Source organism: Acromyrmex echinatior, chromosome 1, assembly GCF_024713525.1.
Source record: "Acromyrmex echinatior isolate Ae372 chromosome 1, ASM2471352v2, whole genome shotgun sequence".
Classification (NCBI taxonomy): domain Eukaryota; kingdom Metazoa; phylum Arthropoda; class Insecta; order Hymenoptera; family Formicidae; genus Acromyrmex; species Acromyrmex echinatior.
In genome coordinates this window covers 2,990,994-3,015,999 of record NC_141852.1, presented here as the reverse complement: position 1 = coordinate 3,015,999, position 25,006 = coordinate 2,990,994, and the positions used below count along the sequence as shown (strand labels likewise).

At 34.1% G+C, this 25,006-nt stretch overlaps 1 protein-coding gene across 9 annotated transcripts in view; it reads right to left on the bottom strand.

The window, feature by feature from the left end:
• Positions 1-25,006, bottom strand: part of NfI (Nuclear factor I) — a 380,015-nt gene that overhangs the window by 304,557 nt on the left and 50,452 nt on the right. For all 9 annotated transcript variants that reach the window (XM_087410461.1, XM_087410479.1, XM_087410439.1 and 6 more), the window contains 2 exons: positions 7,987-8,178; positions 7,661-7,844 (listed from right to left, as the gene is read on the bottom strand). In XM_087410461.1, the coding sequence (XP_087266587.1) occupies positions 7,661-7,844; positions 7,987-8,178 (376 nt within the window). The remainder of the gene's footprint in view (positions 1-7,660; positions 7,845-7,986; positions 8,179-25,006) is intronic.

The window sequence follows — 25,006 nt, the reverse complement described above, 5'->3', positions numbered from 1 at the left end:
ATCGGGCCGACAGCTTTTTCATTTCCAACTTATCATGCAAAATATTGAATGCCGTTCCATACGACAAGCCTACGGTCTCTGCTTCATGCACTTTCGTTCGGTGATCAGCGAAAATCATGTCGTGGACTTTTTCAACGATTTCCTCAGTAACCACATCTGCCGGGCGGCCTGGGTGCTCCTCATCAAAAACAGACGAACGACCACGTTTGAATTCGTTAAACCAATATTTGACGGTTGTCATAGATGGTGAAGAGTTCCCATAGACGGCATCCAATTTCGTTTTTATTTCTTCGCACGTTTTTTCATCCAAAAATAAGAAACGAATCCCGGATCGATTGCTCTTTTTCCATTGTATCGGAAAACATCAAATCAATCGTTCCCTACGAATTGCTGTAAAATCAAGACTATTGCATGAATTACTCTGAAATTTTGTATGACGTCGTTTGAAAAATGGTAGCACACGATAGTTTTGCCAACTTGCATCAACAACGTCGCTTGTCTCGAAACCAGGGTACTTATTTATTTGCCCTCATATGTATTGTATTGTGCGTGCGTGCATGCGTGCGTGTATGCGTGTTCATGTTTATATATACATATATATATATATATCTGGACATATAACATTATATATATGTATATATGAACTCACAATGTATTATATATGTATATATGTACATATATATATATATATGTATATATATATATGTATATATTATAAAATTACTATTATATAATAATTATAATCTTTTATGTAAAAGATACATAAGTGAGCGAATATCGATATAGGAGTTGTGGTTCATACAGAGAGACTCATAGAGACTCGTATTTCACGGATTTTGATCAACTTTTGCGTGATTATTCTGAGGCATGAAAAAATAATCCTTTTAAAGCAGTAAATTACACCTCCATGTATTTTTCAAGAAAATCTTGATTTTAGGTCAGGACAAATCGCTTTCAAACCTCTTTCCTCTTCGTTTAAACATAGACAAAATATTTGAAATTAGATTTATTTAAAATTAGAAAAATACATCTCCTCGGCAGATATGAATGTATAAGCATATCTAAATCCGAGTATAAGATCCGTAATGCTGTACCATCTGCGCCGATTTCTACCACTTTACGAATAGCAACAGTTCGCGAGATGTTTCAAAGCTTCGATTGAAATCAAAAAATGCCAATTTTCTCACAAATCAATCAATCAATTTTCGAACCTAATATATGTACACACACACACACACACACACATATATATATATATATATAAATAACTTGTTTTTTAAATATCTATCGATTTTAAATATCTATCGATTTTTCCAGGTTTGAAAGCGATTCCGTCATCGTGATCTGAAATGATTTTTTCAAAAAATATGCAGAGGTACAATTTACTGTTTTATAGATATACACATGTGTATCATTTTTTAATGCCTCAGAATAATCACGCAAAAACTGATCAAAATCCGTGAAATACATATGTCTCTCTTTCTCAGTAGCAGAGTGGCAGCCTCGTTTGAGCAGAGACTTTGGAAACCAGGCCTCGGTTTAAATCCAGACAGAAGCGAGAAGATTTTCTCGTTTATCGGTCATGATTTACTGAATCACGCTTTCTTTATTTCGCGTAAAAACATCCGATGTAAGTAACGAGTTAAACTACTATTTTGCACTCGTAAATACGTTTTTTCACCTCAAATTTACACAGAACATGTTTACAATTCAAAAATATTAATGTTGTAAATAAGCTTTATACCGAAAACACATAAAAATATACGTATTAAGTTATAATAAGTACATTAAATTCAATGCATTACATAAAACATATCGTATTTCCTCATCTCATAACTCTTCATATCATAACTCTTGTAATATATGCAAGATTAGAAATATTATCTATTATCTTCTATATATTATATATTCATTATCCTTATTCTTTAATAAAACTTTGTACAAACACATGTTATATTTCAATACGTTTTTACCACTTGGATATACTCATGTACTACACGAATGCAATCTGTTTTAACCACTCATTTTTACGGAAAAGTTCCTGTTTGCGACGAAGTCATACTCATTAAGTGAAATGCATGTTTTCACTCAAACTAACCGTTCGCGCGGGCTAAAAATGATGAAAAATTTTTATAAAGGAAGGTACCCATTTGCGATAAGAAAATCGCATGCACTATTTCTTTTTTATATTTTAAAGTTCGAAACCCCTATTTTTCAAATCAGTAATTTAGATAATGATCTAATTAATTTTTTTATGGAGCTTACATTGAAGATTCATCAAATATAAATCACATAAGATAAAATAAATCTCTAAATCATATAAGATAAAATAAAAGGTATATCATTTTAAGATCTTTCCTCCAAAACTGCTTTGTAGAGCATTTTCTCTCGCACTTTTTAGTATTTCAAGAAGCTTGCAGTACTTACTTGTCTATATATATTAATTTTGAATGTTTTTTTATAAATAGTTTTATACTACTTGTATCACAATTTATTATTACATAATCATGGGTGACGAAATGGATGTGAAGTTGTGAAGTATTCCTGAGTTGACCTAAGTAGACCTGAGATTTAAGTGGAATGGAAACTCGACATTACCTGCAGTATTCTATGAAACTTCAGGTTCTTTTTAGTTAAAGTTTTTGAGTTCTTCTCTCTCTATGTTGGAAAGAAAAAGAGGAAAGATAAACCGTGCAAGAAGTTCAGCTAAAAGGAACAGGCCTTGTGTGTATTAGTCTATTTTGAGTTCTCGTTCACGATTGCCGGGATTGCCGTCGGCAACAGTACTGCAGACAAACCTGAACATCACAACGTTTTTTTCTAGCTTCTCCACTCTTACTATCTCGTTCACTATTTCGCTACCTCGCTCGCTTGCCGCGTCTTTACTTGGAGAAAGAAAGTGAAAAGGGATACAGCTGTGCAGGTTTTAGTCTGCAGCACTAATCCACTCCGAGCTCGCAGCTGCGCTTAGAGTGAGAGATTTGCTTAGAGGTGGAATATTAGTAGAGAATTAAATATGACTTAAGAAATTTTTTTCATCCCCCCCCTTCTCCAATAATAAGTCATTCCACACCTGCAAATCCACCAAATAGCCGCGCATATATTAGGTGTTGGAATTAATTCGTAGCGTTTTTTAATGAAAGAATGTTATTTATTTCACATGAGCATTAAAAAATACATTAATGAAAGTACTTCCCATCACTTGTAAAACGCTACGAATTAATTCCAACACCTAATACATAACAGTACCCGATCTCTTATTTATCACAGGTAATTTTACAAAAATGTTGAAACAAAACTAAACTGATAATAATAACAATTAATTAAGCGAGGACATGATCAGCTAACTAATAGTTAAACAGCATAAAAATTTTATCAGTTAGGATAACTCCGGTATATACGCCGCACCTATCAAAAACTTAATTTATTAAGGATTATTTACTATGTTTATAGTAAACGAACTATATCAGTAAATACTTTGTTCTGTCTACTACTATGAAAAAAATATTAGAAATCTGAAATATTGATAATTATTTAGTATAAGGGACCACCAATAACCTTGACCTTGACATATGTTGCTCTAAAGACACAAAAATTATATAAGAAAATATTTTGCGCTGTTAGAACAGGGAATTTATCGGAACGCAGTCATGTCCAAAAGTTAGGTTTTATTGAAGAATTTTTTTTGTTAATAACTTTTTAACGAACAACGAGTGACGGCTAAAATTTGTTCAAAATCATTCAAGGTCATGACCTTGACAACATATGTCAATGTCATTGGAGGATGGTCCCTTATACTAAATAATTATCGAATTATTTATTTTTCATATTAAAAACTTTTTGAAACCCTTGCATTTTTACCGTATATCTCATAGGGATGGGATATATGGCTACTCATAGGGGGAAGAAGGACGTACGACTCATGAAAAATTTACAAATAATGCATATAAATAAGACGTATAATGACACAATAACTTATAAAATGTTTTTATTTATAAAGTTTTATTAAGGAATAAGAATGGTAAATATGTATATGAAGTAATAAATAATAATTATAATTTTCCTACATATATTATAAGTATTATGACATGGTCAGGTACATATTTCATATAATGCGTTTATTGTACTGAATTCAATCTACGCACTTTGTATGCTTTGAGCAGAAATCCCGCTAAAAATGCCGTATATCCCAAACAGGTGGGATATACAAGACAACAAATTAAACAAAGAGTACAAAAGCAAAGTATTTGTATTTTACACAACATGCTTTACTATTTCACTACACGAAATAATCACTAAATCTTTTGCACGCCCTACAGTAACATTTTATGTAGATTATAATTTATGACAACATTACTTATTACAGTGACAAATATCGATTCAACTTACAATAATTTCAATAATATTAACAGTAAGAAGCTGAAATCATAATACAATACTAATATAACATAAAGGCATGTAACAGAGTAGTTGCGGGAAAATTACTGCCACTCTTTCTATTTTTTCTGACTTCTGCGACATAAATCCTAGCGCAGCGTATTTGCCAGAGTTACCCTATTGATAATAAAATTTAACAGAAATGGACAATTGTAAATAAGTTTTTATCATTAAATGGTAAATCTATTCCAATATACTGTCACCAATTACAATTTAAAGCGACGGAACAAGAAGATTAACGGAGACGAACACAAAATTCGAACTTGAAATCCTTCATTCATTTTCCCAATGATCAAAAAGCTTCCTCACGACCAGTGGCAGATTTACATTTTTGTATCCTTCTTGGTGCCCCTTTCAGAATGAACAACCAAAAAAAGAGGCTTCGTCGAAAGGCACTTTTCTCCGAAGCGCAAGCGTTTGACTATATTGGCGGAAATGCGCTACACCTGGCAACCCTGCATAAATATAAGATTAACTTCAATCTCGATTGCTAAAAGGATGACACCCTAGACCTCAGGACTTTATCTGCTACTGCTCACAATTGCTCCACTATTCATAATTCTCATACAATGAACAGTTATCCATTAGTTAACGCTCAGTTTTTTTATCAATTATATTATATTATATTTTTCATATAAAAGATGTGTTAATTTTTAATATATTATAAATATTAAATTTATGTTAAAACGTACTCATATTAATATATACTGCTCAACAAAAATAGGAAACATTTTCAAAACATCCAAAATTGCACAATTTTCATCGAAATTTAGTAAACATTGCAGACAAAAAGCATATCAAATCTTAAACTTGTACTTTAACGCTTTTGACCATTTTTCAAAAAAATTGTTATTTTTATAATTCTTCTTATTTTTACAATATCTTAACAATTAAAGATCTATTATGTTCTGTAAAACTACATTCAAAAGTTTGCAGCTTAATAAAAAACTTTTTTCATAAAAAATTTAATACTTTTACAAAAAAATATATAATTTTACAAAATGTTTTTTTAAAAACTTTCTTATGATTGATTTTTCTTAACCGAATTACGCGACTTTAAAACTGAACCTATATTTCTTACAACTAAGATAAGAGGATGAAATTACCGAAAAAGTAACCAAAAGTCATTTGCACATACATATAGAAAGTACATAATATCTTTCTACACATCTAAAGCTAGAAAATTTTTAAATTTCAAGGCATTATATAGACAAACATGAAAGTAGTGCGTAAATGAAGCTGATACTAATTGTAAAAATTTGAGTAAGTTTTGTATATGAATACATTCATCATCTCTATATATAATCTTGAAACTTGTAACTTCTTTTGAATGTAATTAACATATATACAAATATAGATCAATTGTATCAAAGAATACAATACTCTAGTAGAAAATTTTCGCTGAAATTATTCTACGTTTAGGAATACTTTTTAAAAAAATTTCAGCAAAAATTTCAGAGAAATTTCAGAAAAATGTCAATTCAATTTCAACGATTTTTCGATGTTAATGGAAAAATTCACTTTCATTGAAATTTCAACAAATTTTTCATCAATTTCGCAGAAATGTTCTAAAACGTGGAATAATTTATTAATTTCAGTGAAATTTTTTCACCAAGGTATATAAGCAATTAATTATTATGAGTAGCATATTGAGAGTAATTAGTATGGTTTTATACCATATTTTCGTTATATAATGCAAACTTACAAAAGTTTGATCTTTTTTGAATTTTCGCATGAGAATAGTATTATTTGGTTATATGAGATGTATATTTAACTTTGTATATGTCACATTCACAAAAATTCATCCATATTTATAATATCCATATTTATAAATTTCAATTTTGAAATTGAAAAATTATGAAATTTATATGTCGCGATGGGATATATTGCCGAAAAAGTAGCAATAAAAAGTCAAAGATGTATACACAACAAATAAGAGTTTAATGTCTATTATGGTTGAAGATGCTTTTTAAATAATTTCTATGAATTTATATACTAAGTATATAGTCATTTGAACTACGCGCCGAAAGGTTTTTTGGGACTTAAATGCAAACTACTATAGTAATTTAATGCTCAATCTGGCATCCTATCCTCAGAAAGATGTTAATGTACTGAAAAATTATAATTAAATAACTAAAATTAAAAAACTATAATTAAAATTTGGCCTTGATTTTGATAAATATGTTATTCAGAATATGATTGAACATTCAAGAGGTTTTAGCCGGTTGAATATCTTGCGTAATGCTAATGCCGACGGTACTGTAACTTTCAAGCCTTATAACGAAAAATACTTAATGGAAAATAAATTTATTACAGTGTTTTGAAAAGTTCTTGACACCAGCTATTAAATTCTGGCATAAAAAATAGGGCAAAATACGGATTTTGCACTTTAGTTACACTTTACTTCAGTTTAAAAACACGTTTAATCAAAAAAGACAGTTAACATACTAAGAACTACAGCATGTTTGTCGAATAAATAGTTATTCAATAAATAAATTACAATGCAATTAATGTAACGTGCTAATCACTTTGTCAAGTCATTTTCTAAATTAAATTTGATCAAAATTATCGAATAAATCAATCCTCAAATATTTTCTGAGCACCTATCATGGAACATTTCGATCGAAATCCATTCCAACTTGTTTCACGATAGGTGCCTAGGTATCCTTTTGTGTAACTCGTTAAGACAATAATGACATCGTTGCACAGATATTTTATGATATAAAAAGCTACGCAACGATGTCGTTACTATTTTAACAAGTTACAGAATAGAATACCTGTAGGCCTATTCTGTAATTTTTAACAACATTCGTTATACTATCGTTGTAGAGCTTTTTTATCATGTAAAGTACCTGCGCAACGATTCGACATCCCTAGCTAGTAAAACTGTCGTTAAAAAGTTACAGAGGCGTGTTCTGATTCCCACCAGCAGCAGTATTCTGTAACTGTCTGTACACGCCTACCGATAGTTATCGATATCGTTGCGCAGCTATTTTATATAGTGAAAAAGCTGCGCAACGACATATAACAATATCGACATTGTCGTTAAAAGTTACAGAATAGCGTCTGCTCCTCAGATGTCATGTCATTCTTATTTAACAGTTCAAAACAACAAGAATGACATCGGGGGGACATCCAAATAGGAATCTGAACATACCCCTGAATAGGTTAACTGGTCTCTCGATCGCAACGATTATTGATTGTAATCTGTTATCTGTCTTACCGTGACTCGTGATAAAATTGGCGAGATAGAGATCTAGTTCCCGGACAGAAACGTTAATATGATAAGGATTGACGCAAAGTCCCGGCTGCGCGCATTCTGCAGTTTTTTCAAGTCGTTCCCCGTCCGTCGATTCCAATGGAATTGCCTTGAAAAGAATCACCATAACTAGGTCCAACCTCCATACCTATCACAGAGATGCGAATATTCATAAAAGTTTGCATTGTCAAATTCTCATTGTTAAATATTAATGACTCTCTTTAATAAAAATTCATTTAATGAAATATAGATAAGGATGCGTAAAAGCGTACGTGGGTCATCGGACTTACCTTGTCTGCTTGACGAAGACAATCGATTCGACGCATTTTACCCTTTTGATCAGGATTGCTTAGAACGCACATCGCTGGTCTCTTTCCCGTAATACTCAATACAAAGTCTTCTCGATATTCTTGCGTGATATCCTTTCGTAATTTTCCTAAAAGCCGCGAGGCCCATTTCTGTTTTACTTCCAGCTTCTCGTTCTAAGGAAAGAAAATACATCGTTAATTGCGGACACGAGAATGACAATCATTCGAGTTGCATCATTGATTCATCGATTTCGTGGTCTAACAAGTAATTATCACTCTTTCCTGATAAAAAGAATACGAGGGCAAGTCAATAAGTTTTTAGAAAAACATAATAAAACACATTTTATTTTTATCAATTCATTTTTATTTCTCAACATAATCTCTTTTCAGCTCGATACACTTAATCCAACGATTCTCCAACTTTTTCAAGCCATCCGAATAATATGAATTGTCCAACTCTTCAAAATAAACCTCTGTTTCGGCGATGAAACTGCTCTCTGGTGAATCTCTTTCCTCCGAACCATTTCTTCAGGTTTGGAAAAAGGAAATAGTCGCAAGGGGCTAAATCTGACGAATATATTAGATGGGAAAGCAATTCGTAGCGGAATTTGTGGAATTTGGCCATCGGTGCACGTATGAACCCGTGCATTGTCTTGATGGAAGAGTACTTTCTTCTTTGCCAAATTTGGACGTTTTTTCTTTAAAATATTGTTGAAATGGTTCAATAAGAATGCGTAGTAATCGCGATTGATCGTTTGCTTCGACAAATAGTAATCGATATAAATTATACCGCGTGCATCCCAAAAAATTGTGGCCATCACCTTTCCGGCCGACTTCATGGTCTTCGCCTTCTTCGGAGCTGATTCACTCGATGAAATCTATTGTTTTGATTGTTCCTTCGTCTCGGGTGTGAAGTAATGGACCCATGTTTCGTTCACAATAATGAATCAACGCAGAAATTCACCTGGATTACGTTGAAACATCTCCAAACATTGTTTTTAAATCGTCACGGTTGCGCTTATGGTCCACAATGAGCAAATGCGGCATCCATTTTACCGATAGCTTTTTCATACCCAATTGTTCATGCAAAATTGAAATCACTGTGCCATGTGATATGCTTGTGGCCTCAACAAGCTCGCGCACTTTCATTCGTCGATCAGTCAAAACAATATCGTGGACTTTATCGATGATTTCTAGCGTAGCAGCCTCAATTGGACGTCCTGAACGAGGTGCATCACATGTGGATGTACCACCAAGTTTAAATTCATTCACCCATTTATATACAGTCGCAAACGCTGATGCAGATATGCTATTAACATTATCCAACTCGGTTTTGATTTCTTTCGGCGTTAAACCTTTCATATGTAGATATTTGATCATTGCACGGAACTCGTTTTTTTCCATTTTACAAAAAATACAAATATCTTTTAAAAATAACTGTAATTGCCAATGTATTGTGTATGTTCTCCAATTCGTATTCGGTTTCAATTGTGATTCCAATAATCTGTCAACTGTTGAGAGACCCACACATTACAATTTGATTGCGGAATAAGAATTTGTGATCTAACAATGGATAACTCATTCTAAAGATGACTCAAAGAGGAGTCGAAACGTCAAAATTCTATTATATTATGATTGCGCTCATCGAAATCACATTAAGGTTTATGGAATAAACTAAATAAACATAAGATAATCGCATTATTAATTGCATTAACTCCTACAACTTTTATTATTTTTTATTATTTTAAATGGAATTATATGATTTTTGCATAATATGATTTCTCTAATTATTCTGCATATAAAAGTATTAGGGTAGTAATATCAAAAAACCAATAGTTCATAAGATATTTTATGCTTTATTCTAGCATATATTGATATAAAATGTTAAATAACTCGTAAACCATTAATTTTTTTGTAATCTTACCTTAATACTTTTATGAACAGAATAATGAGATAAATCAATTGATGGAAAAAAAGCATATAGTTGCTTATTTTAAAAAATTATCCATTATGCTGTGGGGAATTCTTAATGCCTCACTAGCGCAGCGAACGTAGTAAGCTTAAAAATTGTGTTGATAACGAGTTGCCTAGCAGCGTAAAAAAATAATAAAAAAAGAAATATTATATTAACAGATCAATAGAGGTGTTCGTCCTGTACGATCATATAAAATTGTGCTCGTGAAATAAATATTATATTTATAGTTACAAATTAACTCTCGATTATTATTTTCTTTATCACATCACACGACAAGCGTGGGCTTGTCAAGAGAACTCTGACTTATCCATTGAGTCACATATTCCCACATTGGTGACCCCGACGTGATTGTGATACGTAAGGCCATCGTGATACAAAAGGCCGACGAGATCTAAAGGCCGATGTGATCGAGAGGAAAAAGCGATTAACTGGTAACTGTCGTTCGAGCAACATCGAGATGAACTTGGTTTCGAACCGAGCAGAAGTGCACATTGCCGACGTCGTAGCCGATAAGGAAGCTCGTCGCCGACGTAGTAGCCGACAAGGAGGCCCATCGCCGACGTCGTAAGCAGCAGCAGGCTCATCGTCGATATTGTGACCTGTCGCAAGGCCCCATCGTTAAGGCCGGGGCCAGTGGAAAATTCTCGTCGTTGGAAACACCGCAGAGACATATCCAACGACAGGCGCTCAGCGTTCCGCCGACGTGGGAACTGCACGAATAAGCCCAGGAGCCGGCGTTCAGGACGTCATCGCCGTCGCCGCCATTGTGATCTGTCAAGGACGACCTCGCCGCCATTGTGACCTGTGAAGGACGACTTCGTCGCATAGCAGTCGGGCAAGTTGTGTATGCAGCGCGTTAGTTTTTAAGCGTGCGTAATCCGGTAAACAGGAAAGTAGATCCTCCGCGCTTTTCTTCACGAGGTCAATTATACGAACGTCAATTAACAATTTCTCCATTATTGACAAATTAGCATTGAGCGATCGAAATTTTTATAGCACGCGCGTAAGCGATTAATATTTAAGGTCGTTAGGAAGTACTGATTGTTCGCGAGCTTCGTCACGTATAATCATGGCTCCTCCCACCAACGAGAAATTGTAGGAGCAAGTGATACAACTGCAAGCGATGCTTCAGCAGGTGCAGGGCAAGGTGGCAGGCAATGTCGCGCGCGTGGATTCATATAGGGTTCCGAAAATTCCGCCGTTCTTAATTAAAGATCCGGTGATATGGTTCATTCAAGTCGAGGCCACTTTCGAGGTCGCTCGAATCACAGAGCAAAAGATTAAGGCGCATCACATGATTATGTCTCTGGACGCAGAAGCTATCGCGTGCTGCAGAGATCTCATCGCGGAATCCGATATTAATGAACCATACACCAAATTAAAACAGCGTATCATTGAAAATTTTTCAGCGTCAGCAGAAAGTCAACTGCGACAATTAATAAAAGGCCAAGTGCTTACGTCAGAGAAACCGTCGCAGATTCTCAGTCGACTTCGTAACTTAAACTTTGACAAACGATGTGACGACGCCGTAATAAAAACTGTGTTCTTTGAACATTTATCACCGCACATTAGAAGCATTCTTGCGACTACCGAAAGTACGGATCTGGATAAATTAGCCAAAATGGCGGATAAAATAGTTGAGACCGTGGATGATTCTGCGCAGTGTGCCGCCGTACCGTCGTCAGAGTCTAAACCGTCCGACTTAGAAGCTAGGATCGACGGTCTGGCCGCTGATATTGCTACCCTCGCTGCTGAGGTCAAGCGATACAGCAGATCTCAGACGAGAGACAAGGCAAATAAAAATCGTAAGCGTTCCAAAAGCAGAAACTCTCGTGTCTGCTGGCCGCATCGTACTTTTGGGAAACAAGCGCGAGTCTGTAAGGGAACTGAAAAATTCCCGTGCCCTTGGCCAAAGCCCAAGATTTTAACGGACGAAAAGGCGGGAGAATAGAATCGTCTGCCACCGAGGAGACAGGTATGGCGGGCGTCGATTCTTCTGTCCGTCTCCACATCCGCGATCGAGTCACCGGAGAGTTATTCCTTGTAGATACGGGGGCAGAAATTTCGCTGCTTCCCAGCACTTACGCGAAGAACAAAACTCCGACCAATTTCAAACTTTACGCGGCAAACAATACGTGTATAGATACATATGGGGAGTCGTTCCGAACGCTACATTTAGGGATACGCCCGATCACATGGAATTTCTGCGTAGCATCAGTTCCGTACCCGATTTTTGGGGCCGACCTGATTGCACATTATGGTCTCCTTCCGGACCTTAAAGGTCGTAGACTCATCGATTCACAAAATAATGTGTACGTGTCGGGCATTGTTAAATCGGTAGGAGGTCACCGGTTTAAAACAGGTAACTCCGAATTGTAGCGATGTTCGTCATCATTACCACGGACCCGCCGGTTGTTGAGCGCCCCAGGCGGTTAAGTCCGGAAAAATTAAAAGCGGCAAAGGCTGAATTTCAACGGTTAGTCAAAGCCGGTATTTGCCGTCCGTCCAGTAGTCCATGGGCAAGTCCCATTCATATGGTACCGAAAAAGGAAGGATCATGGAGGATCTGCGGCGATTACCGTCGTCTTAACGCAATTACCGTGTCGGATAAATTTCCCATACCGCATTTGCACGATTGCTCCTCCAATTTGCGTGGGAAAGTCATTTTTTCTAAGCTAGATCAGGCATACAATCAAATTCCAGTGGCGCCGGAAGATATTCCGAAAACGGCTGTCATTACGCCTTTCGGGTTGTTCGAATATAAATTCATGACATTCGGTCTTAGAAACGCGAGTCAAACATTTCAGCGTCAAATCTTCCGCGCTCTAGACGATCTGGAATTTGTGTTTGCATTCATCGACGACATACTCATAGCGTCGACGTCTCTTGAAGAGCACGAAGCTCATTTACGCATAGTGTTACAGCGATTAAAAAAATTTTATTTACGACTCAATGTAAATAAATGCGAGTTCGGCAAGCAGGAATTAGAATTCCTCGGATTTACGATTAACAGCGAAGGGTGTAAACCAACACTCGATAAAATTCAGGCTATTCGCGAGTTTCCAAGGCCTAACACTATAGTCGAATTGCGTCGTTTTTTTGGGCTTGTCAATTTCTATCGTAAATTACTACATAATGCAGCTATCGTTCAGGCACCATTGAATGAGTACCTTCGCGATTCACGCAAAAATGACAAACGGCCAATCATATGGACGCCGATGGCTGAAGAAGCGTTCAATGAGTGCAAGGAGAGTCTGGCCAACGCGACTATACTCTCTCACCCCTCCGACGCAGCCGAGACGCGCCTCGTTTGTGACGCGTCAGATTTCGCCATCGGGGCCGCCCTCGAACAACGTTTAGACGATTTGTGGAAACCGCTCGCATTCTTTTCGCGCAAATTAAATTCGGCACAACAGAACTACAGCGCGTACGATCGGGAGCTTACGGCGATCACCGAGGCAATCAAATATTTTCGATATTTCCTCGAGGGGCGAAATTTCAAAATTGTGACCGATTACAAGCCTCTCATCTACGCGTTTATGCAACGTTCTGAAAAAGCATCACCTCGGCAACAGAGGCAACTTTCGTTCATCTCGCAGTTCACTACGCATATCAAATACCTATCGGGTAAAGATAATATTGTGGCGGATTCCCTTTCCTGCATCGAAGCCATTCGTTTATCTGTCGAGATCGAACTTAATGAGCTTGTACAGAAATAAGAACAAGACAAGGAACTACGGTCTATTCGCGAATCTCCTGATTTTCCGCTTTCTATGAAGCGAATTCAATGGGGGCTGACGCATACTACACTGTACTGCGAAATGACTGGCGAGGCAATCCGTCCCTATATACCGGCATCTTTACGAGATCGCGTTTTTCATTTATTCCATGACGCGGCTCATCCGGGCCCTAAAGTCACGGATCGGGTAATTCGTCAACGATATGTGTGGCCCAACATGCATCGCGATATTACAAAATGGTGTAAGAATTGTCTTGACTGTCAGCAGTCAAAAATATCCAGACACGTTCAATTACATCCTGAAAAATTTGTCGCACCCGACGGGCATTTCGAGCACGTTCATATGGATTTAATAGGTCCCTTGCCTGAGTCGGACGGGTACAGATATTGACGATGATTGATAGATTTTCGCGTTGGCCAGTAGCAATACCTGTGAAAGATATTGAAGCCATTACAGTGGCACGCGCGTTTTATGACAACTGGGTAGCAAATTTTGGAGCACCCAAAATAATAACTACTGATCAAGGTACTCAGTTTGAAGCGCAACTGTTTACGGCACTTCTTCAGCTGATCATCCCGCTTCGAACGGTATGATTGAGCGGTGGCATAGAAGCTTAAAAGCTGCTATTATGTGTCATGCTAATGAAGGTTAGTCACGAGTACTTTCGACCATATTATTAGGTCTGCGTACTCATGTCCGCCTTGACACCGGCGCATCGCCTGCGGAATTTGTCTATGCAACGACACTACGCGTCCCCGGAGAATTTATACTATCGGACGACTTCACTCCTAGTCCGCAAATTTTCATAGAGGAATTCCGCGAGCATATGCGCAAAGTTAAGCCAATCTCAATAGAGCATAAGCACAAGAAACGCGCATTCGTATTTAAAAATTTATATTCTTGTTCCCATGTTTTTCTACGGGTGGGCGGTACCAAGAGAGCATTAGAACGTCCTTACACCAGCCCTCACAAGATTATAAATCGTGTTTCGAATCGAGTTTTCGATATTGAAGTTAATGGTGCACAGCGCAGTGTATCAGTCGAGAATTTGAAGCCAGCGTATGGCATACGCGATGATTTGTGTAGTGCGATTCTAGAAACAGGGCAAACAGCTAATTCGTCTAGCAACGAGCGACCAACTTTGAGAACGTATGCGCGCCCGAAGAGGAAGGTGACTTTCGCCTTATAATTGTAATAGATCTTCCAAAAATGTAATTAATTTTTGTTAGATACTTTTAAGATATTCTATATGACACGTTGTATATATTTTATAAGGTAGACCTAAGTGCCGGATTCGTTGTCACTCGGAGGGAAGTATGTGGGGAATTCTTAATGCCTCATTAGCGCAGCGAGCGTAGTAAGCTTAAAGATTGTGTTGGTAACGAGTTGCCTAGCAGCGTAAAAAAATAATAAAAAAAGAAATATTATATTAACAGATCAATAGAGGTGTTCGTCCTGTACGGTCATATAAAATTGTGCTCGTGAAATAAATATTATATTTACAGTTACAAATTAACTCTCGATTATTATTTTCTTTATCACATCACACGACAAGCGTGGGCTTGTCAAGAGAACTCTGACTTATCCATTGAGTCACGTATTCCCACAATGCATACAGGTACATATTTTTTTATATGTAAATTTTTCATGAGCTCCTTCTGAAAAATTAAGAGATTTTTTATTTCTTATTGATGAAAAAAATATTAGGTGTTGGAATTAATTCGTAGCGTTTTTAATGAAAGAATGTTATTTATTTCACATGAGCATTAAAAAATACATTAATGAAAGTACTTCCCATCACTTGTAAAACGCTACGAATTAATTCCAACACCTAATATTAGAAATATAAAGAAGATATTAGAAATCTAAAAAATTTGTTATAGTTTCTCATAGAACTCTCTTGAGAAATTATAAGATTTCTAATTTCTTATTGTTGGAAAGAATATGAGAAAATATTAGAAAATCTGAAAAATTTCTCAATTTCTCATAATTTCACAAAATTACTTACAAATTGTTGTATAAGAAATTATATAAAAATTTTATGAGACATTATGAGAAAAATTTTGATCAGGATATATATAAACAATGAAAAAGAAGTACATCAATACTTCTAAATGTAACAGATAACGTATTCATAATCTTAAGGTCTCAGGTTCAAAACTCGATAATTAAAAAAAAATTAAAATGTGAGTTGCAATTAGTTGATAAAAACAATTTCAGATTTAAGTACTCTTGATAATAATAAATTTTTAAAAATTTATAATATTTTTTTAAATTTTGTTTTGAATAAATTTCTAGAAATAATTACGAAAAAAACTATTATGTATGAGAGAAAAAAATGAAAAATGAAATATTATACTTTATATGAGAAAATATGAGAAAGCAATCATTCTATGAGTAAATATGACATATCTGAAAAATTATGAGAATTTATAAAAAAATTATGAGAAAAATTGTTATCAGGTGTGTGAAAAAATATGAGAAATGAAATATGTTGTACGAGAAAATATGAAAAAGTATGTTAAAATTTTATAACATCCTCACCGATTGCAATGATTTATATTGTTAAGGTCATGACCTTGAATGACCTCCAACAAATTTTGACCATCGCACGTTACTCGTTAAAATTTATTAATAAAAAAAGTTTAAGATACAATATCTCTTTTCTATTATACACAATATTAAGCTAATTATCCTCTCTATACTAACTGGACATATCATAAGAAGAAAAAACTGTGACCAATGAAAATTATAACCTTTGTCTACAACATAGCATTTCAAGTGTTTTTGAATGCATTTTGTTTTGAATGTGCTTTGTAACTTTAGTACATTTTGTAACTAAAAGGTTGCAACACTTTTTTTTTAATGAGTTTTGGAGAATGCAGCCATAAATTCACCGAGCGATTGATTCTTATGGTAACAACCTTTTAGTTACTGTACGCAGGCCATAAGTAACAACCTTTTAGTTGCTGACAATACGTTTTGCAAAAATAAAGTTAAATTAATTATTAAATATTTTTATTAAGAAAAAAAGACGTTAAAATAATGCAAAAGTGCGCATATTAAAAAAAAATATGAAAAGAAAGATGTCATAGTAAAAAAATGAACATTTTACAAGTAAGTAAAATAGTATGTTGCATTTGAAATTAACTTTTCAGTATGTTGTTTTAATGATGCTGATATTTTCGAACAAAGCAGATTTAATCTGAGAACAATTAGTAACATGACATGCTTAATTTTAGCTTTTAATTGAACAGATAAAAGATGTGACGTCATTAATCACTCTTAAAGTGATTGCTGCTCAGCCCCAAAACATTATTGTTATGAAGATCGTAAAATATTAATAATTAAATTATTTTAATAAAGATAAAATTAACCAAGAGCTCATGTATGATCTGAGGGCTCACAGCTAAAAATTCAAAGAAAGACAAGCAGTGAAAGTTAATAGATCAGTCGCAAAATCCGCTCAAGGGAGTTAAGAACTGGAATTCCAAAACTTGAATTTGAACTCCGAGTGTCATTTATCTGTGAACTCCGAGTATTATTTATCCTCGTTCAACATTGAAAGAATAAAATGATATTCGATTTGACAGTATCGAATTTTGGAACGCAATTCTGCTTAGCAAAGGTCGTTTGAGCTTCCGAAACGCACAGGCGAACATATTGCGAGATGAGCTGTTGACCATATCACCACTATTGACCATATCACCGAAGAAGCTGTGCCATAGCACCCTGCCTCCAGAGAAACGATTTAACGATATCGATAATGTTGGAGTAGTGGATGGGCTTGTTACGTCCAGCGGATTCTCATAATCTTTTTTTTTTCTCTTTTTCACGGAGATCTGGAGTTGTCAATACATAAGACAGTTAAAAAGTGATAAAAATCTATTTCACGAAAAATTAAAAGCAAAGACTCTAGTATTTTCCCGTTGACATCAACTAAGATAAGAATCGGTGGACGCGGGAGACTAATGCGACATCGATGATACCCTCCTTGGACATCGCTATTAAGAAGACGATTAATGTCAATGAAAACGCGAAACTAATGCCTAGATTTTCCTAACAGTGAAGTCGCGGACGATTCTCACGATGTCCGTGATCATAAAATACAGAAATGACACGCGATGTCCAGGGGAGATGTTTGACGACCCCGTGCCGACACTGCACGTACGCTCGTTTTACCTGCTGCAAGTGCATTTCCTCATAATTTAAGAAGAAAGCATCATAAAAATAAGACTGACACTTGTTGATGTAAGACAGACTCCTTTCTTCCCCCACAATGTACCCCAAATCTTGACCAATCTAGAAGCCAGAAAAGTGTCCCATCATTTAACTAGATCCCTATCAACCAAGGAAGAATCGGTATATAAACCACGGTTCCGCGACCCTCAAAGTAGAACTCTTTAATTTTCCTCAGTAGTCACTAAAGATTCTCTCAGAGACAAGTCGCAAGTCACAAAATTTTGATTATTCTCAACCTTTTTATTTTTGGTCTTTAGTTCGCTTCAATTGTTTTATTTCGCTCAATAATCATTCGAGTCACAGCAAAAACATATATATATATATATATTGAGTCACTGCAATAGAATCAGAAATCACTAAATCGTATTATCATCATCTTCGCCAACACCTTCAGCCCTGAGTCCGCTTGTTGTTAGGAACAACTCGCCCTTTTTCCAACCAACTGCACCCCAGCCGTATCGCTATAAGTAATAAGTGAACACCCCCTGATATTCGGGTGTCCTCTCCTCTTTTTTTTCTTTTTTCTCTCCTTTGTTGCAATCATCATTATCATCTTATTTGTTTTCTCTTATTTTTTTTCTTGTCTCTTCTTTCGTATTAAATAAATGAACGTTGCAGTGCATTTTAACGAGACTAATTACTCCTCAATACCGTAGCGTTATCGTCGTTATTCGCTCACGCCGACGGATTGTTCGGAATAGGATCCTACCTGCGCTGGATCGTCGCTCTTGCGATTGCATCCCTAGCGTTCGACCAACGGAGAATCAAAACGCAATAGAGACACCGGCATCACTTTCCCCCTTGCTATTCTTCCTCCACCGATAGACATTTCCTACTCGCCCGTACCAACCCTCTCCATATATCCGAACGAATTCCTTGAACTTCCCTTCGCCATATCCAAGTCCACAGCCTGTCCCGAACATCGATTTTCAACTTCCCGATCCTCCCAACGACCAACTCCTTCTTTCTCTTCTCTTAAATCTCCTAATTCCCACACGATTACACTGTAAACGATCTCCTCTCCTATGCCCCTCCTAATCGTCACCATTCTGCTCTCGTCTATCTCCAAGATTGTCCATTTCTCTTCATTATACCTGCAGAAGCCTTAGTTCCACTCATTGATTATTCTCTTGCTCTCTAATTATTCAATTCAATTCGTTCCATTCTCTACATTTACACATACAAAATTGCTGCAGATCACAATTTTTGAACAATAATTTTTATTTCCCAACAGTAATTTTTATTTCTCCACTGTGCCCCGGTATTTGAGAATGAATTAATAAACGAAATGGCTATTAGTGAAGTAGTAAAGCAACTTTCTATTTTATAATTAATATTTGTCTGATTATCCTCATTTTCTTCAATTTACGAGATTCGTATTATATTTATAGTTTTTCTATAGTTTTTAAGCGAATTACTAAATACCATTTTTTGCGCTATAATTGAAAGTGTTCTGTCGCTCTCCTTGTCTGGCACAGAAAACTTTTTGTTTAGCATGTTAAAAGTACTAACTTCAAATGCAATTATCTTTTGAACATGCCTGGTTATCCTTCCCCCTTAAAATGATTACGTAGAATATTATTATCTTCAAATAGTAAAAGCTTCAAACAAATCTTAAAAAAAATCATTTTAATACAACAACCTTAAGTTCAATTTGGATAAATCCATATTCAATTATTTGTCTCCATTGAATCCTTCAAATCCATTATATTTAATGCTTGATCAGAAAGGAGAATAAATATTGAAGTAGAATTATTTGTACTTATACATTGCATACATATTATGATTATTGACTAAAAAGAGAAATCTAGGTATGCATCGCAGATTTTTGGAAATTTGTTATTAAGATATAGAGTTTGATGTTGTAAAATGTAATACATAACATTTAAGGACCAAAAGTTATAAAATTTTAAATTTTGAAATGGCTGCAGGTGTGATATCGTAGTAAACAGCTAATCGTTATCACGCAAGTCGAACTAGGTAATATCTGTTTTTGTTATTTTTTCCTTAATGTTTATCATTTTTGCGTTCATATAACTCTGCAAATTAAAATATATTTTTAAAGATTTATTTTTATAAGAGCTACTTTTGCCATAAAAAATAAAAATAAAATAAAAAAAATTATTTAAAAAGATCAAAATGTACATTATTTTTTTTATAATTAAATATATCTTTTAATTAAAACTGTGAATTCTTATGTAATAAAGTGACACAATTTTAAATACAAAGTAAAAAATTTAATAAAAATTTGTGATATTATATAATAAATATATTAAAATTAAAGTTAAGAAGCATTTAACGAATTATTTCTGTCACAATGAATTATAGGATTACTCCGACAAATATGCCGCGCTGAGATTTACGTCGTAAAAGTTAGAAAAAATAGAAGAAGTAAGGTTAATTTTCCTGCACTGTACTCTGTTGCCTTTATGATATATTAATATTGTATTATGATTTCAGTTTCTTACTGTTAATATTAAATTATTTTGAGTTGAGTTTATTTGTCACTGTAATAAGTCAAAAATTATAATCTACATAAAATGATTACTGCGAGGCGCATAAAAAACTTAATGATTATTTCGTGATACATAAATGTAAAGAAATAGTAAAGCATGTTGTATAGCAAAATACAAGTGTTTCGCTCTTATATTCTTTGTTTAGTTTGTTATTTTGTATATTCTACCTGTTTAGGATATACAATTTTAGCAGGCAGAATTTATGACCCAAGCATGCAAAATGCGCAGATTGGATTCAGTGCACTAAATGCAATAAACACATTACATTTACATTAAATATGTACCTCATATAGTAACATTTGTAATATACGTAGGAAGATTGTAATTATTATCTATTACTTCATATACATATTTATCATTTTTTTTATTCCTTAATAAAACTTTGTAAACATATTTTATAAGTTATTGCGTCATTTTATTCTTATTTATAAAGATTATTTGTAAATTTTTCGTGAGCCGTAACATATTCCCCTCTCCTTGAGTAACCATATATTCCACTCTTATGGGATTATAGGGCAAAAATGCAAGGATTTCAAAAAGTTCTTTTTTTAATATAAAAAATAAGTATTTCGAATTTCTAATATTTTTTTCATAGTAGTAGATAGTACAAAGTTTTTATTAATAAGATTCATTTGTCTTAAAAATAATAGAAAATAAATATTTAATAAGTTTTTTTGTTAGGTGCGGCGTATATACTATATACCGGAGTTACTCTACATACATTGCAGTTTGAAAAATGATAATTATCGTAAAACACGTCGTATACAAAATTGCTACATCATGTGTTACATCAACAAAAATGCAAGTATGACGAACAAATTTCAGTATTTATTAAATGTTCATGATACTCCAAGTATTTTTGTTTTAAGTGTTTTTACGATAATTATTATCTTCAAATTGCAATGTATATAATAATTCATTACGACAAAAATAATTCTTTGAATATTTCTTAAGTTTAACATATCTATTATAATATCATAATAAATTATTGTATAATATCATAAATTTTTATTACTTTTATTTTTTTACTTTGTATTGGAAATTGTGCATTACTTTATTATTACATGAAAATTCACAGTTTTAGTTAAACAGTACATATTTAACTATAAAAAACTTAATGTGCATTTTGATTTCTAAATAATTTTTTTCTTTTACTTCTTTTTTATAATAAAGATATATAATTTCAACAAAGATAAACTTCTTTAAAATATTTATTTAATTTGCAGTCATAGGATAAATTCTCACATAGCACAGAAAGATTGCAGAAACATTTTAGAATTTCACTGAAATATTGCAATATTGTATAGTGATTATAAAACGTTGCTGAATTATTGCTGCAAAATTCCAATAATATTAAGATTCTGTTTTTTGTTATATTGCAACGAAACGTTCCAGTAATATTGCAATATAATGCATTTGGATAAATTTTTTACGAAGACTCTAAAATGAAAACTATTTTCTGTACATATATCTTAATTTAATCCTAACTTAAATTTTTCTACAAATCACATTTCTAATGATATGTACTTTTCAAAAACAATTTTTTATAATAAAACTATAAAAATATTCCAATAAATGTATTATTCTGAAGGATAAATTTATTTGTAAGAATAAAGCATGTACACAGTGCGACAAATATGTTCCCGGACAGGGCCTGAAAATCATAATTGAAACAACAATATGCATATTTTTTGGTTTTATTATTCAAAATATTCTCCTCTGGCTTCAATACACTTGTTACAGCGATTCAATAGTGATTCAAATGCATGTTCTAGCTCAATTTGCGAAATTGCCTCTAGTGCCTGTGTACAAGCTGATTGGATGGTCGGAATGTCATCAAAAAAGCGTCCTTTCAATTTCAATTTCAATTTTGGGAATAATGAGAAGTCGCAGGGGGCCAAATCAGGTGAATACGGTGGATGGTTTAACACAGAGACACGAGCCAAACATTGACGAACAATCAATGAAGTGTGACTCGGTGCATTATCATGCAACAAAGACCAATTTTCTGGATCACGATATTCAGGGCGAATACGATGAATTCTGCCCATCAATCGCTTTAAAACTTCGAGATAATATGCACCAGTAATTGTTTGGCCAGTTAGAACAAACTCTTTGTGGATAATACCTTTGCTATCAAAGAATGTGATGAGCATTGTCTTGATTTTTGATGGAACTTTTCGTACTTTTTTTGCTTGTGGTGAATTTTTTCCATTCCGCACTTTGACGCTTAGTTTCTGGATCATATTAATTATAAAGCACCATGTTTCATCACTCGTAACAATTGATTTTAGGAAGTTTGGATTATTTTCTGCGGCTGCAACGATGTCTCTAGAATAATTGATTCTCGCTGATTTTTGATCGCTTCTTAATGTGTGGAACAATCTTCGCACAAACCTTCGTTTTACCCAAATCTTCATGTAATATGGTTCGAATCGTTTCTCTACTGATATTTAAAGCCTCCTCCATCATTTTTAGTGATGCATTGCGATCATTTGCAACAAAATCACGTACTTTTTCGATCATTTCGGGTGTTCGAACCAAAATTGGCCGTTCTGATTTTTTGTCATCTTCAAGGGTCTCTCTGCTTTCCAAAAAACGCTTATGCCACTCAAAAACAGTTGTACGATCTAGACATTGACTGCCGTAAACTTGTTGCATCAATCGGAATGTTTCTGATGCACTTTTACCAAGTTTTGCGTTAAATTTAATCACTGCTCTTTGTTCCATATTAAAATTTCCACCTCGACCAAAATCTTGTTTAACATGAACTGTCATATCTTCGTTATATGTCAACCAAAATGAATGAAACTTTGTCAGATGATAGCAAAATGTTCAACCTTTAAAATGCATGTTTGAACGCACAGATGTCGCCACTGGTTGCTGAGATGTGGTTCGTGTCCGGGAACATATTTGTCGCATTGTGTATGTGTATGCCCCGAACAAAGTACAAATATTATCCACATTAATATAATAATACAGTCGCTTGATAAGTTAATCATGGATTAAGTTAATCGCAGTGATTCTTTTTAATTCGAAGTCACTTCGAGTTAACTGAAATCGATTAAAAAATGACGGTATGAAATTTATCAATAAAATTCGAACGCTGGTTTATTCTTGTGTTCACATCAGACATAAATACATCATCGATCACATAATTAATATTTCGATAAATCATTTTCAGCAGCTTAATTGCTTATCATCTTATCCGATAATGATGCATTAATTGCATCCAAACTTGATATTATACAATTTTTTTATTTCATATTTAAAATAAATATAAAACTTATGGCACATTCGGTAGACTGTACTAGTGCGCACTAAGTGCGAACTTCTTCAGCCACGCATTCGTTGTGCGCATTGTATCAGTGCGTTCAAATTGCTGTATTCGGCAAATGAAAACTGATCCAGTGTAGTGCTGAATTCGTATTTGGACCAACCGAATGAACCGAACGAGTTCAAGAAATGTTGCACTGGCATTTTTGTCAGTGCAATTTGGTGTTCGAACAAACAAAACTAGTTAGGCAGCAAACAATTTCAAAATGGTGGATAAAAAAAAGACTAAAATTATTTATTTTAAATGAATTATTAAGAACAAGTAGCAATGATGAAATAGAAGATATGTTATGTGTAATAAAAGAAGAAAAATCAAAAGATAAAAATTATGTAGACATCGTGAATAAATACTCGGACAAAGAAGTATATAATTATATATGATAAAAAACAAATACTTTTGATAATGAAAATATTTATGTTTATTATCATTAGTTGTAATATACGTTATTAATTTCAAACTTAATTCTGCACCAGGTCACATCGATCCAGTGTAGCACTGCACTTGCATCATATCAGGGCAGCACCATGTCAGGGCAACACCATGTCAGGACAGCATCGTACAGAGCAGTACTAAAACCGTATCAGTGCATATGTACCGAATGTGCCATTAGCTAACGAAATGATCATCAAATAATAGATTAATAAATTTTTTATTTAAATATAAAAAATTGATTGTATTAATTATTATATCATAAAAACGGCCGTTAAAAGACTGTACTACATAAATATTGTAAAAAATTATATTTTATATTATTATTGTAACAATTAAAGAATTACAGTTTGCAATGTTTCTGCAATATTACAGGCATATTACTGACATTTTGCAGGCATATTGTTAATTTACATTTCCTGTAATATCTCTGCAATGTTACATTGCAATCTGCAATATTGCAACATTGTAGCAATATTGCTTCAATCATCTGTGCTGTATGGGTTACAAATGCAAAAAGAAACATGAAATTCAAGTAAAATTCAACAAATTATAAAATGACAACCTTATTTAGTAATTCAAATTTTCCGCTGGAAAATATAGACACAGCCCACAACTTTTAATGATTTCTGGTTTTCTATTCGTTACTGCTTCTAAAGTACGCTAGTATATGGCATATCCAATTATACATAGAAATCAGTGAATATCCTACACACTCTTCCTTTCCTACATAAGGGATATGTGAAAAGTCGAATGATCTTAA